This window comes from Mustela nigripes, chromosome 5, assembly GCF_022355385.1.
Source record: "Mustela nigripes isolate SB6536 chromosome 5, MUSNIG.SB6536, whole genome shotgun sequence".
Lineage (NCBI taxonomy): Eukaryota > Metazoa > Chordata > Mammalia > Carnivora > Mustelidae > Mustela > Mustela nigripes.
The window spans coordinates 49,001,733-49,018,635 of NC_081561.1; the positions used below are offsets into that span (position 1 = coordinate 49,001,733).

The 16,903-nt window shown below is 35.8% G+C and overlaps 1 protein-coding gene across 1 annotated transcript in view; it reads right to left on the reverse strand.

The window, feature by feature from the left end:
* GFRAL (GDNF family receptor alpha like) overlaps window positions 1–5,633 on the reverse strand; it is a 55,346-nt gene extending 49,713 nt beyond the window's left edge. Inside the window, 2 exon segments of the mRNA XM_059401544.1 lie at window positions 1,198–1,325; window positions 5,612–5,633. Of these exon segments, the coding sequence (XP_059257527.1) occupies window positions 1,198–1,325; window positions 5,612–5,633 (150 nt within the window).
* Between the last annotated feature and the right edge of the window lie 11,270 nt (window positions 5,634–16,903).

Sequence of the window (16,903 nt, forward strand, 5' to 3'; positions counted from 1 at the left end):
CTTCACCACTCTGTCAGTTTAGCTATTTTATTTGCCATTTGTCATAATATTCTATTTTATTTTGTATGTCATTCTAAGATTATAATAACAGACATGCAGGTGGCTCAGAATTTACCATGAGAAACGAAGTGGTCCTGACAGTAAGCACTCAGTAAATATTATTGAATAATGAATCTTTCATAATTACCAGTATTTCATTTTCTGCTTTAATTTACAAAGCCATATTTATCTACCCAACAATTTTCTTTACTCATTTTTCTGAATAAAACTACTTGAATTCATTTCATCTGTGTATTTGAAAATATTTCTATGTCAGCTTCATGCATGGGATAATTATGCAAATATTACTGCAATTCACTGAAAATGACTTGCTATTTGTATACTGAAATAAATGTTATAATTCATGACACATTGAAGTAATATTTTAAATTGCCTTATGAAATATAATAAGAAGCTTCATCATCAAAACCAATAAGAAATTTTTTTTGTCATTGTCTTCTAGTCTCATCTTAAAGTTACTGTGTTACTTTGAGCAAATTATGCCTTTAAAATTCTTTTCCTGAACTGTAATAAGAATGTTGGGTTAGATAGCTGTAACTGTCTTTGGAGTTCGAACATTCTCAACACTTTGGGACTTTCCTCAAATATTTGGAATGTAGGACAAGTTAAAAATAAAAAAAAAATATTTTAAATTGTTCTTGACACAGTTGGAAAGGAAGATAGCATATCTTCTGCAAGAAAATAAAATGTGAATTACAACATGTGTAACAGGTATTACACACATACAAACAAGTAACAGTGCTTTTGATCATCACAAATGTTATTTTTCTTATTTTATCATTGAGATATTCACTTGTAAGCAAAAAGATATTTGAAAAAATGTTGTCATACTTCTGACAAGCATACATATAATTATAACATTGCATGTGGTGATGTAAGTAAAAAAAAATAAACCAAAAAAAACCCTGAAGTCTTCCATAAAGCTACCCACAGTGCAGTAGGACTCTTGAGTTTTTGTAACCACATTTATTAATAAGCAAGTGAAGGTAATCATTGGAATATCAAGTCTGAGTTAAGTTGTTTATAGAGCAAAGCTAGCTTAGTTCCCAGGATAGTGACAGAAAATATCCAAATCTATTTTTATCTCAGTAAAAGGAAATAATTTGAGTATGGTTTCAATAATATTTTACCTGAAACGTTGCAGGAATCTTCCATTAGTCTCCATGCATATTTACACCCATTTGCATCACTTAGGCATTGCTCTCTTAAATACTTGCAATCAGTCATTTGGGGAGTGGATTCATGTTCCAAGGACAGTGCCATAGCTGAAATAACAACAGTAACAGAACAACAACAGCAGCACCTTGGCAATATTGCAGCATGGCATTTGTTTACCTCGAAACTAAGTTATTGATGATAAAGAGCAGAGTTAATAAGAATACAATCTCATACAATCGTTACAAGGGTGGAATGGCTCTTAGCTTTAGTTCTAGCTATAGATTTGTGTTTCTCCTCTAGAAGATTCTTCAATGAAGAGTTTACACTTGTGGGGCGCCTGGGTGGCTCAGTGGTTTGGGCTGCTGCCTTCGGCTCGGGTCATGATCTTAGGGTCCTGGAATCGAGCCCCGCATCGGGCTCCCTGCTCCGCAGGAAGCCTGCTTCCCTCTCTCTCTCTCTCCCTCTCTGCATGCCTCTCTGCCTACTTGTGATCTCTGTCTGTCAAATAAATAAATAAAATCTTAAAAAAAAAAAAAAAGAGTTTACACTTGTCCTCTCATTTGATGCCTTTTTGTTCCTCAATTTGTATTTTTATGACTTACTCTATTGAAACATCTCCTTAAACTTCTCTATTCATCTCCAAAACGTCAAGCTTCATAGTTTCAGGACTTCATCTTGCCTACTTTTATCACTGAGCATTTTGTGACCATTGCCATTTCCATCTTGAAACTCTCTCTTCCTTTGTCAACCCCCTCTTCTAGTTCTCTTGATACTTATTCATTTGATATTTTCTGACCATAGTTAGAATTCTTCCCAGGGTCCTTGTCTTTTTCTGGTAAACTATATTTTTAGCTTACTGTCTGTCCTCAGGTTTTTCCCATTCTCATTTCATACATTCTCTATGTTTATCTCAGTAAACATAGAGAAACATAGAGAAACATACCATCCTAATTTAACTAAAACCTCTAGATTGATGATTCTAAAAAGCATCACCCAATCCCATTATTTTTCAGTCTTCCAGTTACATCTGTTGATATCTCCATCTAAACATTCCAGACACATTTCCAGAGTACCCTATCTTTCTATCATCACCACTCCCGGGTAGACCACCCCGCTCCAACAATTTTAGCATTTTTGTAAGTACCTGCACTAGAAACCTTGGATTCATGACAGACTCCTTTTTTATCCCCAACTTCACTCTCCTATATTCATTTTTGCATAGTTTTCTGATTCTCATTTTGAATATCTGACCAACTCACAAATTATTCAACGTGCCTCCAGTTTCACTTCACTCACATAGGTTATACCCCCCCCCCCCAAACCTGCCTACTGTACCATTCTAGTCCTGCCATTTCTCTGCTTCACCCTTTGGATGGTTCCTCATAGCATAATTCTCATATTCCTTATCACATGCACTGTGGGGAGTCCTTGGACATTTATAGTTTCCCAAATGCTCCATGTTGTCTTGTACCTCTGAGTATTTCGTCCATGATTATTAGTAGGGACTCCATTTCTTTTTCTTCTGGAATAGTTGTTGTTTTTGTTTTTTTTGTTGTTGTTGTTTTGTTAACACTCAACACAATGATCACCTGTTTTATGGAACACTTCCCTGACTTCAATACTCTCTGTTCCTTTATCCAAATTGATTTAACACACCTCATTTGTTTTGCGATCATCTCAGGATTTCCCCAACCATAGCTCTACTGCTCTGTAATAAAAATATGTATTTACATGCTTGTCCACCACTGGGTTCTAGGTTTTTATTAGATAGGCATTAGACATAATTCATAATCGTATCCTCATCATCAAACACAACACATTATCTATGTATATTGACTTAAACCAACTTTAAAAGTTAATCATGAGTTATAAATAAGTAATTGACACTATAATAAAAATAACATCTTTCAGATATTTACAAGTTATTTTGGGTAGAAGAGAAGTTTCCAGTCAGTTTTCCAGAAAGTAGCAAGGCTAACTTAGTATATTGTTCAAATTACCTGAATTGATTCTGCAAGCATACAAACTGACACTTGATTAATCAATCCATAGAAAAATATGGGAACTGCAATTGAGTTATAGAGAAAATATATTAACTATAATCAAGACACCTTAATATGTTTCAGAGACAAATTATTTGGATTTTTAAAAAGATGATATTAATTATGAATCACCTGTGATAATGCAGAGTTTTATAAGCTTCAAGTAAAACCTATAATCTTGTCTTTATCTTAGCTCTTCCAAATCTTTTCTCTTAAGGAGAATCCAAGACAACTCATAGGATCATATGCTCTATTTGCTGGGTCACTGCATTTGGAGATTAGGCCCAAGGGTATGGTTCAGTCACAGTTTTTCCTTGTTGAGGGCTACAGTGGAAATTGACATATCAGCCTTCTGTTTTTTCATGTGTTCATGGATAGCCGCACCTAACCAAAATCCTGTCCTAGGTTAGCAAGTCTAAAGAAAGAGAAAGAGAGTCCCTTTGATTTTGGCCCAAAGTCATTTGTTTGAATCCAGCTATGAAAGACCCTCTGGTATGTTGTGTCAGAAACTCAACTTATAAGAAACCAGAATTTTATTTGACATTGATCATTACATTTTGTGAATAGTTCCCTCAGAAAACTTATAGTTGATAGTGTTCTGGATATACCATCAAAACATTACCAGTACCTCAGTCTAGTGATGGTTAATGTATTCTATGTATTATCTTTCCCCAATTTATTTCATTTTCTTCCATATTTAAAAATTTAAGTTCCTCTTGATTGTTTATTTTACATGATTTTCCACACCTTCTATTTGGATGAAATACTGAATCTACTAGGAAAACCATCTCAGTGATCTGGCCCAAAAGAATGAAAATAACTTTAGCTTTCCAAAATTTCAGTCATTCCTTACTATGATTTGTAGTCACATATTTAATCCTGGAATTTTCAAGGATTCTCTTGAAATGCTCAGTGAAAAACAAGATCTGTTTTAAAATAGTAAAATGAAGAATACTGTACATAATATCACCCTCTTAAGGCTTATCATGATAATACATGTTATATTTTAAAAATTCACTATGTCCCACATTTCTTTGGCTATAAAACTTTCCCACATCACAAGACCTACTTACTTAGAAGATGTTAAACAAGTATGGGAATACTGGTTACTACCAAATAGTACAATTTTGACCCTAACAATATTAGAAGTCATTTCCTTCCTTCATGCAACCTAATGCCAAGGTTAATTTAGAAGTGAAACTTGAAAACAAGCGGCCATCCTTGCTTTTCAACTGGGGCCATAATGAGGTTGTAATGTATTTTGTGTGTTCTGTTTTATTGTTGCCTTATCTACAAAAGTTAAAGTTTCTGAGATTTGTCTTTATACCTAAGAATAGAAATAAGGAAATATTAAAATAAATACAAGAAGCAAAATATCGGGCTAATGAATATTATTTAAACTAAAGAAAAAAAACCTGAAGATATATAAAAGATTCCATTCCTTCTTCCCTTAATTTTTTTCACTTGATTTATTTTGATTCTCCTTTTATGTTCAACATAATTTGAAATAACCTTCTTCATTTTCATGCCCACAATTATGTTTTTAATCATCAATAGCTATTAGTGTAGAGTAAGCAAAAACTATATTGGCTTTGTTTTAATGAATGGAATATTAATATTCAGCTATAATAATAACTATCTCTTTCCTGAATTCATTTTATAGATTCTACTAAATTCTGAAGAAAATATAATAGCTTCCCCAATGACACATGTAGTAAGTAGATCTTTGTGGATTCTACTTTGAGTATAAATGAATTATTTTCTATCAACATCTTACAATACATTCACACTATCCAACACAAGAGGGATAAATCCAAACCTTATCTCTAGCTCACAAAAATTGGCTGAAATGTGAAGCATCCGATGGGATGTTGTTTTATTCTTCAAAAGGACTCCTAGTTTGTAAATATTAATGCTTTAAAATTAAGAGAACTAAATGATAAATTAATCTCATTTTAATTTAATTTCAAAGAAAAATAGATAATTTGAAATTTGTCATCTTATAACTTATAAATAGATACTGGACGGTTTCATTTCTCAAAGACTCTATTATATATGTGAATTCCATAAATCCCAATAAATAACTCCAAGTAACTGGATTATCTTACACAATAAGAGAGAAACAACCTAAGAGATTAATGTGATTCCTGCAATATAGAAATGTGTTTTCTACAATAATAAGTGTACATTTTTGAAACAGTTATAAACCACCTTAAAGTATACATTTGTAATTGATACTTCTTACTATAAACCCATTAGTTTAATCAACAGATAAGTCAGATAAGATAGCTTTCAGTTCATGAAGAATTGGTGTTACACATCCAGGTAAACTAGAAGAATGATTTACTTACCAAAGAAAATGAAGACCATCATGCTGGACAACTTGGGGATATTCACCTGGAAGAAAGGCAGATGTGTTCACTCCAACCACTTCTTAACAGTAACTGTCCAGATAAGGCTTCAGCTTCTGCTCTTGCTTCCTGAGAGCATTACTGATTCAAGTCAGCTTCCTTTGTCACCATCTCCTCACAAATCCTTCCTGAGCTGTGAACTTTCCTAATTATGTCCAAATTCAATTATTTTCTTCTGAGCATACTAATGTCGGATATTAGGCTTCCAAGAAAGCCCACAAGCCAGATACTAAGAAATGATACATGCTCAGCACATTTATGAGAAACGTTTCATTTTCCCTTTAACTAGAATGCTAAACTGTGTAAAAGGCTCTCAACTGTACCCCAGAAACTTCCTAGGTGCTTAAGTATCCTCAGTTTCTACTTCATTAATTAGCCTCATTACAGCAATTTTATGTCCTCTGAGAATATGGAAAAGGAGAAAAGTGATAAGCAGTGAGGTAGATATGTGGAGAATTCAAGTTCCGCTGGAATCAAACCAGTGTGCTTCATCTTCCCCAATAAGAAAATGTCTCTCTATGTGCCACACATTCCAGTATACTTTCAAATTGTACTGCTTCAGCTGCAATTCCCCAAACCCACCAGAGACAGTGAAAGTGTAAGAAATGACTCCTTGTAGGGGCACCTGGGTGGCTCAGTGGGTTAAGCCTCTGCCTTCAGTTCAGGTCATGATCTCAGGGTCCTGGGATCGAATCCCACATCAGGCTCTCTGCTGGGCATGGAGCCTGCTTCCTCCTCTCTCTCTCTCTCTCTGCTTGCCTCTCTGCCTACTTGTGATCTCTCTCTGTTAAATAAATAAAATCTTAAAAAAAAAGAAAGAAAGAAAGAAAGAAAGAAATGACTCCTTGTAACGATGCAGAAATTCCTGGCTCCCCTAGGAAGGTAAGCGTCCACTTGTGTTCATCACTTGAAAACTGTTTTACTCCTAGCTTCAGTGAGAGACATTGTTATGTTCTGAATATTTATGTCTCCACACAAGTTCTTAGGTTGAATATCTGACCCAGTAAAATGATTATATGCACAGGCAGAGCCTTTGGGAGGTACATAAGATGTCAGGGTGGAATCCTCCTGAGTGAGATTATAAAAGATAATGAAGTCTTATAAAAGAGGCTGCAGAGAGATCCCTTTGTTCCTTTCCCCTGTGGGGGTCCAGCTGGAGGACACCAGTTACAACCCAAGAAGAGGGTCCTTGTGAGGATGTAACCATGCTGGCATCTTAATGTCGGACTTCTGGTCTCCAGATCTGTGAGAAATAGATTTCTGTGGTTTATAGGCTACCAGACAATCGATTTTCGTTATAGTAGCCTGGATGGATTGGATTTACCTTGTATTTCATCCTATTCTTCCTCACAAGACCCTAGAACATGTCAGCTCCACTGGACCATCATGAGGCTTCCACTTTTAAAACACCTGAGACCTTTCTGTTATGGATCCTTGGAAATACACAAGACTGTTTTGGCAAGAAATCAGGAGAACACAGGTGTGGATAAACTACTATCTTGAGATGAGACAGAAGCATTTTGTGTCCACAGTGACACAATAGAAGAAGTGTTGTTTCCAACTGCTCATGTTTGTTTTTCACTAGAGAGAAGTTACAACGTATTTCAGTTTCAGAATGCATAACGGAAAGGACAGACCTGGGAGTCCAACGAGTTGAAATTTGTTTTTCTCTATAAATATAAACAACTTTGTCCTGGAAGGTGTTTATATTTACTTACTCCTCTGTAGAATGTTCTGATTGTATCCATAGTTGCCACATACGTTAAGTGTGCATATGGGACTTATATCAGCGATCAACGAATGCCTATTAGGCTACAGCCAGTGACTTAATTATTTAACAAAAGAATTATACCATACGATTATTTATTTATTTCCTTGTAAAGATACTGAGTTATGAGCACCTGGGTGGCCCAGTTGGTTAAGCATCTGCCCTAGGCTCAGGTCAGGATCCCAGGGTCCTGGGACCAAGCCCCACGTCGGGCTCCCTGCTCAGTGGGGTGCCTGGTTCTCCCGCTCCCTCCCCCTGCTCATGCATTTTCTCTCTCTCTCTTGCTCAATCCATCTCTCAAATAAATGAAATCTTTTAAAGATACTGACTTCCTAAACTTGTATTATAAACTTTACTGAGATTATTGTTCTTTTCGATGTAGGTCACCTAAAGCTGGCTAAAGCTAGAGAGAGATTCAGTGGCTCTGTTGGTTCACAAACTGCCTCCCCCACACCCAACAGGGACTGCAAGGAGAGCCCAAGAAAGAGACAGGACACTGCAGACTGGTAGGCAGCAGGTTTAATAAGCAAGGGAACTTACACATGAGGCTTTTCTCCAGAAGCCTCAAGATGAGTAGATCTCAGCATTGCCTGCTAGAATCTCATGGAACTCTTACCTGGATTCTGTCATGTCTGTGGTTCAGAGGATCTCAATCGCACAGTTCTCTCTCAGCGCTGCATCCTTGAAACATCTCCCGTGGTGGGAGTGGTAACCGTAAACTGCATTCCAAGAACAGGGAGGGGTGAGGAGCTTCCTATTGCCTAGTTTCAGATCTCTCCGGTCAATTGGAGGTCATGTCCTCTCAATGACCTCCTTCAACAGGCTCCCACAGTTGAAGAGTCCAGGGCTAGAATTGACTTCGGGCATGTTTTAACCTTGTTTTAGGGCCTGAGTGTTTCCCCCAACCCCACCATGTTTCTTAGCTGTTTCCTTCTGTGTCCACTCCATTCTTAGGCAGCTTCTTTCCCCTAAAAGGGAAGAGGACCATCAGGCCTTTGGCGTACATCCTTCTCTCTTCAAAGCCAGAGCTGGCAGTGTGATTCTTTTCATAGTAAGATTCTAGATTTGAGTCACATCAGTCTCATGCCCTTCCTTCTCACCAAGTGGAACTGTACCAAATATCCAGTATCACAGATACAGATGGGACTGGTCCTATTCCAACCACAGAAACTGATGGTAGGAGAGGGGTGCATCACCAAGGAAGTCAAGGTATTAGAAGTCAAGTGAAGGGATCTGGGCAGGAAAAAAAAAATCTCATCAAAGCATCTAAATTCTGAATTAAATCAGGGCAACCACAAGAAAAATGAACTAATGAAACAAAGGAAAAGAATACCAAAACACAATTTCTTGCTCAAGAAAGGTGATTCAGTTATTACTTATAGAATGAAATGATACCCAAAAGCTAATGTTAAGATACACAATGAATGATGCTAATCTTGGCCAAATAGGTATAGCTGCTGAGGTCTAATACTTACGGGTAGAGAAAACATCTGTGCCAATATACCTACTCATCCCATAGTAAGAATCAGGTGTGTCATAATCTGAAGCAGAGGTTTTAAGCATTTTTTGGTCATTAGTTCCCTTCCTCCATAGAACTCTCAGAATATTTTTACAGGAGCACCTGGGTGGCTCAGTGGGTTAAGCCACTGCCTTCAGCTCAGGTCATGATCTCAGGGTCCTGGGATCGAGTCCCACATTGGGCTCTCTGCTCAGCAGGGAGCCTGCTTCCCTTTCTCTCTGCCTGCCTCTCTGTCTACTTGTGATCTCTCTCTGTTAAATAAATAAATAAAATCTTAAAAAAAAAAAAGAATATTTTTACAGGTACACATTTTGTTTTAAAGGATTACAAAAGAAAGTAATCATATTGAAATATATTCACCGGGCACCTGGGTGGCTCAGTGGGTTAAGCTGCTGCCTTTGGCTCAGGTCATGATCTCACGGTCCTGGGATCGAGTCCCGCATCGGGCTCTCTGCTCAGCAGGGAGCCTGCTTCCTCCTCTCTCTCTCTCTCTCTCTCTGCCTGCCTCTCTGCCTACTTGTGATCTCTCTGTGTCAAATAAATAATAAAATCTTTAAAAAAAAAAAGAAATATATTCACCAAAATATATTTTTATTTATCCATTTGTTTATTTATTTATTTTGCTTGCACCAAAATATATTTTAAAACAAATTTGTGAGAAGGGTGCCAGGGTGGCTCAGTCTTTTGGGTGACCAACTCCTGATTTCCCTTTGGGTCATGATCTCGGGATCTTGGGATCAAGCTCTGTCTCTACCTCCATGCTCAGTGGGAAATCTGCTTCTCTTCTTCTCTCTCTCTGCCCCTCCTTCTGCTTAGATGTTTGCTCAACTGTACGAACTTGTTCTCTAAGATATAAATAAATCTTTAAAAAAACACACTCAAATTTATAAGAAAGCAAAAATTTTTAATAGTAAATACAAAAATTCGTGGGGGTAGTTTCTAATAATACTGTAATTTCAGTTTACTGACAACCATAAATGCTAACTTGAGATATTTTCTATAAATTCAATGTCATATAAAACAATCTGTCATTTCTACCGGTGAGAAGACAGCACAAGAAGTACTGAATTTCAAGAGTTTAATAAAAATGGAATACGGCTTGGTCCCAAGCAAATTTATAGATACTCCAGATTAATAAACCTTAATGAAATGTAAAAACAAACAAACATACACCAACATGGGTACTTGCAAATCCATTAATTGCTTGGAAACTGGCTACTGAATCAGAACATTTTATAGGTGAGAGTAAATGATAAAATCATCAGCTTCAGTAGTTTACAACAATGGTGCGAGATTTTAAAAAGTGTCTTATGTTTTAAATAAATTGCTATTGATAAATAAATGAAAAAGAAAGCAGAGATGCTCTGGTTGAATTTGGGTGGGAAGGCCCAAGTTCTGTTAATTGGTTTTTGCCATCACCATTCACAGCTGTCATTGAGATATCAAAAGATTCCAGAACTCTTATTCAAAATTCAGTGATCTCATTTGTTAAATTATTTTCACATAAAAAATCCATTCTTATAACAATTAAATGAAACGCACTCAGCCTTGCACCTTGTCACTGGGCAAAAGATATCAGGATGTATATTCAGTAAACATTTACTAAAAGCCTACTATATCCACAGTTCTTTGCAAAGCCAAAAATAAGGAATGGTTCCTAGTATCATTTAGGTAAAATAAGGTGCAGATGAAACTAAGTATAAAAAAGAAAAAAAAATTGCTGAAAAAATATAGTATATGCACTTCCGAAGTGAGCACAGAATTGTTGAAAAATAAAAATATAGTAAATCAGTTAAACTTCTACATATTAGACATTTATTAGAAGACATTTTAGAGCATAAGGCAACAACTTTCTGACTAATGACATTTGACTTCTCCCCAACAACTCCTGCATTGTTTCAATATTTGTCCACTTAATATTTTGTAAGATGCTCATATCTAGAAGAGAGTAATAAAATCTGACATATATATCTGGTGATGAGTTCCTTGATTTTAAGGCCTATAAATAAGGCTCTAAGATGCTTAGTAATAAAGGAGACATTATGCAGCAAATGCGGGGGGTGGATAAGAGACTCACTGTCTTTTACTGGAGATCTTCACCAGAAAACAAAAATTAAGTCAGCATGATGATATACTTAATCACCTTGCCATGAACTGCTCACTGGTCTCCTCACTAACAAACTGATGGGAGATGGCCATGATTTAGGAGACAGGGCACCCAGGATTGAGAGAAGAAACTGAGAAACAGCATAGAGACAACCTTGAGGTATGTTTGGGGGACTAAGATGAACTATTATCTTTGAAACTCATGGTGGGTAGAGAGGAAAAGAGAAATGACCAGATTATGGGTAGCCTTTTATACCTTACCAAGGAGACTAGAGTTTATCCAAAAAGAAAATGGAAGCTTTGTTGAATTTGAAACAGGAAGCAACCAGGTTGATGTTTTTAAAAAGTGCTTGAGAAGTGCTATGGAGGATAGTTTGGAAACAAGGATGATTGCCAGTTTTGAGGTTATTTCAGTAGTTCAGGAGAGACATGGTAATGGATGAACTAAAAAGACTGACAATGAAGAGGAGACGGTAGATCCAAAATACTGAACAATTTGAAATTTATGGGATCTGGAGACCCTTTGAGATGAAAGAGGGGGTGGAGAGATGGAAAAACCCTGGAAAAGCCACTTACTGAGGCACTCATCTCATAAGTATATGCTCTATATATTTTATAGAACTCTATCACTGAAGAAGTTAAACATTAGGATGAAGCAAGAGTTCCTATGGTCTGTATGTCACTGGAAAAGAGCCTGCTGTATCCAAGACAGCTCTGCAAGACAGCGTTACCTTGGGGAATTTCTGCTATACACAGTCTGGCTCTCAATCTAATTGGATCAAGAGTGGATTCATCCTTTAGGAGTTCACTAACATAAAAAAAGGTCATAGAAACATTAATCATACTACCAATTTATTTATTCATAAAAAGAAACCTAGCTCGTAACCAATATATTTACTTTATGGAGGCATGCCAATAGCGAAAAGTTGGTAGATGAAGGGTTTGGGTTAAGGAGATTATATTCTTGCCTTCCTTGGGTAAATTAATCTATTTAATCATGGCAGCCCAATCTGGACACAGTGATAACTTTTTCAGTGAAACAGACAGTTTTCCTTCCATGGTTGTGTTTTATTGATTTTATAGTTTAGGTTTTGGTAGATAATTTCTTTCAAGTTCCAAGAAAACATTCCAACTCTAATGTAATAATATCCTTTGACACAAATAATTAAATTTTATACCAGAACATCACATATAATTAGGCTAACCCTAAGGGTCAAAGGTATGCTATAGAAGGTTTTGTCTATGAAGCAGCTAATATGTCTAACTGAAAATAGTTCTATATTTGACTTTGAACTGTTGTATAACTTCTATTAATGGGGTCAGATTTTCAGGAATTAGTGACACTTTTAAAAACATAATCAAGACCAACTGTAGAAAATTTTCTTTTCCTACCTTTGCATCTGCTCTCTGTTTCCCATTTCATGGTAATTAAATTAGAGTCTGTTGCACATTCTTACCATCGTGGTGGGAAGATGCTATGTGCCTTCTGATTTGGCAAATTTATTATTAATGGAGAGGGAACCGCTTATTAACAGATCATCTCAAAGCCCTATAGATTTATTTTTAAATTTAACATAGTTTTTCCTTTGGTTATAGGATATAGTAGCCTTTGAAATGAGGTCATCCACAGTGCAGTCATTGTCCTCCAGAGACGTGAATGATTGGGGGTAGTGGATAGATGCTTTTTGCTGGATTATAGACTGGATGATTTTTGTAAGACTAATTCTCCCGGGGAAGTATTGAAGAAAGGCTCTGGACATCCCATGGGAGAGATGTCTTACAATAATATATAAGGACATATTATTTTCAATATTGTTTTAAGTCTGCGGGAAACAGATTTATATTGTTTAAATTATCTTCTTTTTCTTCTCAAGGTAATTTTTTTCCACTATAAAATATTTGGCGCTTATGTATAGCATTTGAAAAATAAGAAATGAAAATATTTATATTTAGGCTACCAAGAGATATTTACTTTTTACATTTTGGTGTATTTTCTTTGTTTTGCTTTCTTTTTTAAAGCATCATTGTTAGATTTATATATGCATTTGTACAATAAAATGTTAATAGCATCTTTTAAATATTTTTTTGTCATTGCAAAGGTAAAGAAAAATAAATGACTTTATCACTGATGAGTAACATGTGAATATTTGGTTATATTTCCTAGGCCTTTTCATACATACATGTATCCATATGTACCCTACATATCATTTTTCAAACCATACATAACACAGATATATTAATAAGTTCTAGATGGTAATAATATGAAAAAATATGGTGAAAGTATCCATTTTAAATTTTCAGCTATTTCCATTAAAACTACACTCGCTTTATGGATTTAAAGAAAAAAAATTTTTTTTTTAAGTAAGACTTTTTGGGGCTTCTGGATGACACAGTCAGTTAAGCCTCTGACTCTTGGTTTTAGTTTAGATCATGATCTCAGGGTCATGGATTCCAGCTCTACACTGGGCTCCGGCAGTTAATGAGGAGTCTGCTTAAAAGATTTTCTCTCTTTCTCCCTCTGACCCTCCCACGCTAGCATGTAGTGACTTTCTTTCTCTCTCTGTCCCTTTCAGATAAATAAGGAAATCTTTTTTAGAAAATCAGGTTTTTCAAACCGTAAATTTTAAGATAGAAATCCAAATAAGTAAAATTCTGTGACTAACCCATAAAATAAATGCTTTGTCCATGTAATGCATTTTTTTTTTTTTTGCATGTTGCAACTACTCAGCTGTTTTTGGTAAATATGCAAGTAAACCTACAGTCATTGGTAAAAATTCAGAAAATATAGAAAATTCTAAGAAAATAAAAATAATGTATAATTTCATTCTCAGAGATAAATGGTGTTGAGATTTGATGTGCAACTTTCAAAAATTTGCCAGGCATAATTATAAGTATTCACCATATATAATTTAAGATTATATGCTATATACTGTTGTATAAATTGGTTTGTTCCGTTAACAATGCATCATGAACACCTTTCCATGTCCATATATAAATATAAACACTTTCTGATTTATGTCTAGGTAGTACTCTATTCTTTAAACTTTATTTAGTCTAATATTCTTTCATTCATTCAACAAATATTTACTTTACATGTACTACATTCCAGGTACAACTCGTGTTTTATAGCTAGCAAATTAAAGAGACACAGATTTTGCTTTCATAGAGTTTATATTCTAGTTGAGGAATATAAGAATAAACAAATCAAAATTAAATACCATCTATCTTAGGTAACTGTAAATCTAAGAAGAAAAATATGGCAGGAAAAAGGAGACACAAAATGCCGGAGTTATAGAGAAAAGAATTACTATTTTATATAGGATAAGTAAGTGAAGGGACTAGACACACAGCAGAAAAAGTGGAAAGAGATCCCAGGCAGAGAGAGATAGGTAACTACTAGATCTGCTCACAGATGAGCTATTAGGCCACTGTGGCTGGGGCAGAGTGAGCAGGGGAAGAATAATACATCAGGTCAGACAGATGGTGGGACTTTGTGGGCTTATAGTATGGACTTTGATTTTTTTTTTTTGTTTTTTAACTTGAATAAAATTAGGAGCCATTGGGGAGTATTGAGCAGATTTCTTTGCTTTGTTTAAAAGGATCCTAACTGCTGCTGAGGAGAATAACATATGGGGAGTCAAGATGATAGCAGAAAGCCTATTTGGGAGGCTAGTTCTGTGCCCTGGGTGCACTAAACTATGAGTCTGGGATGATGATAAGGAACTAGGAAGAAATGACGAATTGAGTGAAAGGAAATCCATGAGAACTGGACATCCTTGAAGCCAAGGAGAAATGTTTCCAGGAGAAGGGAGTAATCCACTACTAATAGTTCCAGTAAAATGAAGACAGAATATTCATTTAGCAATGTGGAGATTATTGGCGATGATAATAAGAGAAGTATTTATGGGATTTGGGAGCAAAAACCAAGATAGGGTACATTCAGGATAAAATGGAAGTAAAAAAAAAAAAATTCTGGTAATTGGTTATTACCTCTTCCAAGGAAATTTCCTATAAAGAGAAGCAGAGAATCAGGAAAGTGTCTGGAGAAGGATGTGTGATCAAGGAAGAGATTGGAGATATTAGATTACATTTATTCTACACCTTAAACACGTTTCCTGAAGGCAAATAAAAATCAAATGAGGCTTGAGTCATGTCTATAATATAATCCTGGCTCTTCCCTCTAGCTCTTTGGCCTCTCAACTGGAAGCACCCACCTCAAGTCAGCTTTTTCTTGCCCTGCTGTGGTGTTATTGCTTGTTTTTCCCTCTCTGTATTCTATGTCTGTGTGCTGCCTCACTGGAACTGCTAATATGTTATATCATTTTAAGCAGATTATCATATGTTTACTTTCCTTTAATTCTTTCCTGGAAAGGACTTTGTCTACTTAATTAAATTATCATAAAATCATACCCAACAGCGTTTATTTGTTCCATCTCATTATAGATTTCTAAATAAATTCAACTTCTCTGTTGATGTAAAGCTGATTTCCAAAGCTCATATTTTCCTAATAGGTGAATTGCTACAAATAGGGCCAGAGATTAATCATATCTGAATCTGAAGCTTTCCACGTATCTGAGCTTTTCTTTCCTGAGATACTCAGAACAAATTTTCCTTTTAAATCAATTAGCATTTTCTGCAGAGTATTATTTTTCCTCTTTATTTCTCCACATTTCCAATGCATCGGGGTTTTTTTTTTTTTTTTTAAATCTATGCTATGTAAAAACTATCCATAATCAGTGTCTTACAATAATAATGACCTTCACTCACTGTTTCTGTGGGTCTAGACTTTGGGAAAGGCTTGCCAGTGTAGTTGTGGCTCAGGAGTTATTTCGGAAGGAAGATCTCAAAAGCATCTTCAGAACTTGACTGGCTCCTGCACTAGGAAGCTTTGAACACCTGGGACTCCTTGGGCATATCCCTATCTTTATGGAGTTTCGCCACGTGGTCACTCTAGATGGGAACTTCAGGATAGCTGAGCTTCTTACATGTCAGTTCAGGGCTCCCACAATGTTTGTCTCCAGAGAAAGCCAGACGGAAACCATTATTGCCTTTTGTGAGTTAGCTTCTCAGTTTATGCAGCATCACTTCCACTGCACACTATTGGTCCAGGCAATTGCAAAGTTCTCCTAAGTTTCAAGGAGAAATAGAACCTTCACCTCCTAATGAAGGAATATCAAGCTGGAGTTGTAAAGATAGCATGTGGGATTGGATATACATTGGTGCGGTGGCCATCTTTGAAAGATTACAATCTGCACTTGTCTCAAGCACACAGATCTGTTTTCTTTTCAAATCTTATTTCTTTCCCAACAAGATTATGTTCTTATACTTCAACATAATCATCGGTTTTGCCACTTTATTTTTTTATTCTCTCATCATTCTCCTGGTTTCACTTCCTTGTCTCTCACCCTGAAGCTTGTTAAGAAATTTCTTCACTCTAGTACTCTCAGATTCTTCTACTTAAGAGCCTTAAATACACTACAGCTGACCATCCCTAAATTGAATGAGCTCTGTGGCTGCACTATTGACCCATCCTGGGGAAGACTGTATGACCATGTTTTTGGTGGCAACATCATCATCGTCATTATTACTATTACTTTCTGTCCTCACCTAAAGTATTTGACAAAGGCAAACAGCACTTGGTCAACTAGTTAAAAATATTCCCCATTCGCAAAGATGGGTATTTTATAAATGTGATAAATGTAAACATTTATCACATTATAATTAAATTAAATTATATCACATTATAAATGTTTACATTTATCACATTTATAAAATGTACCCCATTTGCAAAGATGGGTATTTTATAAATGTACCTTTTCACAACTCTTGCCAGCAATTT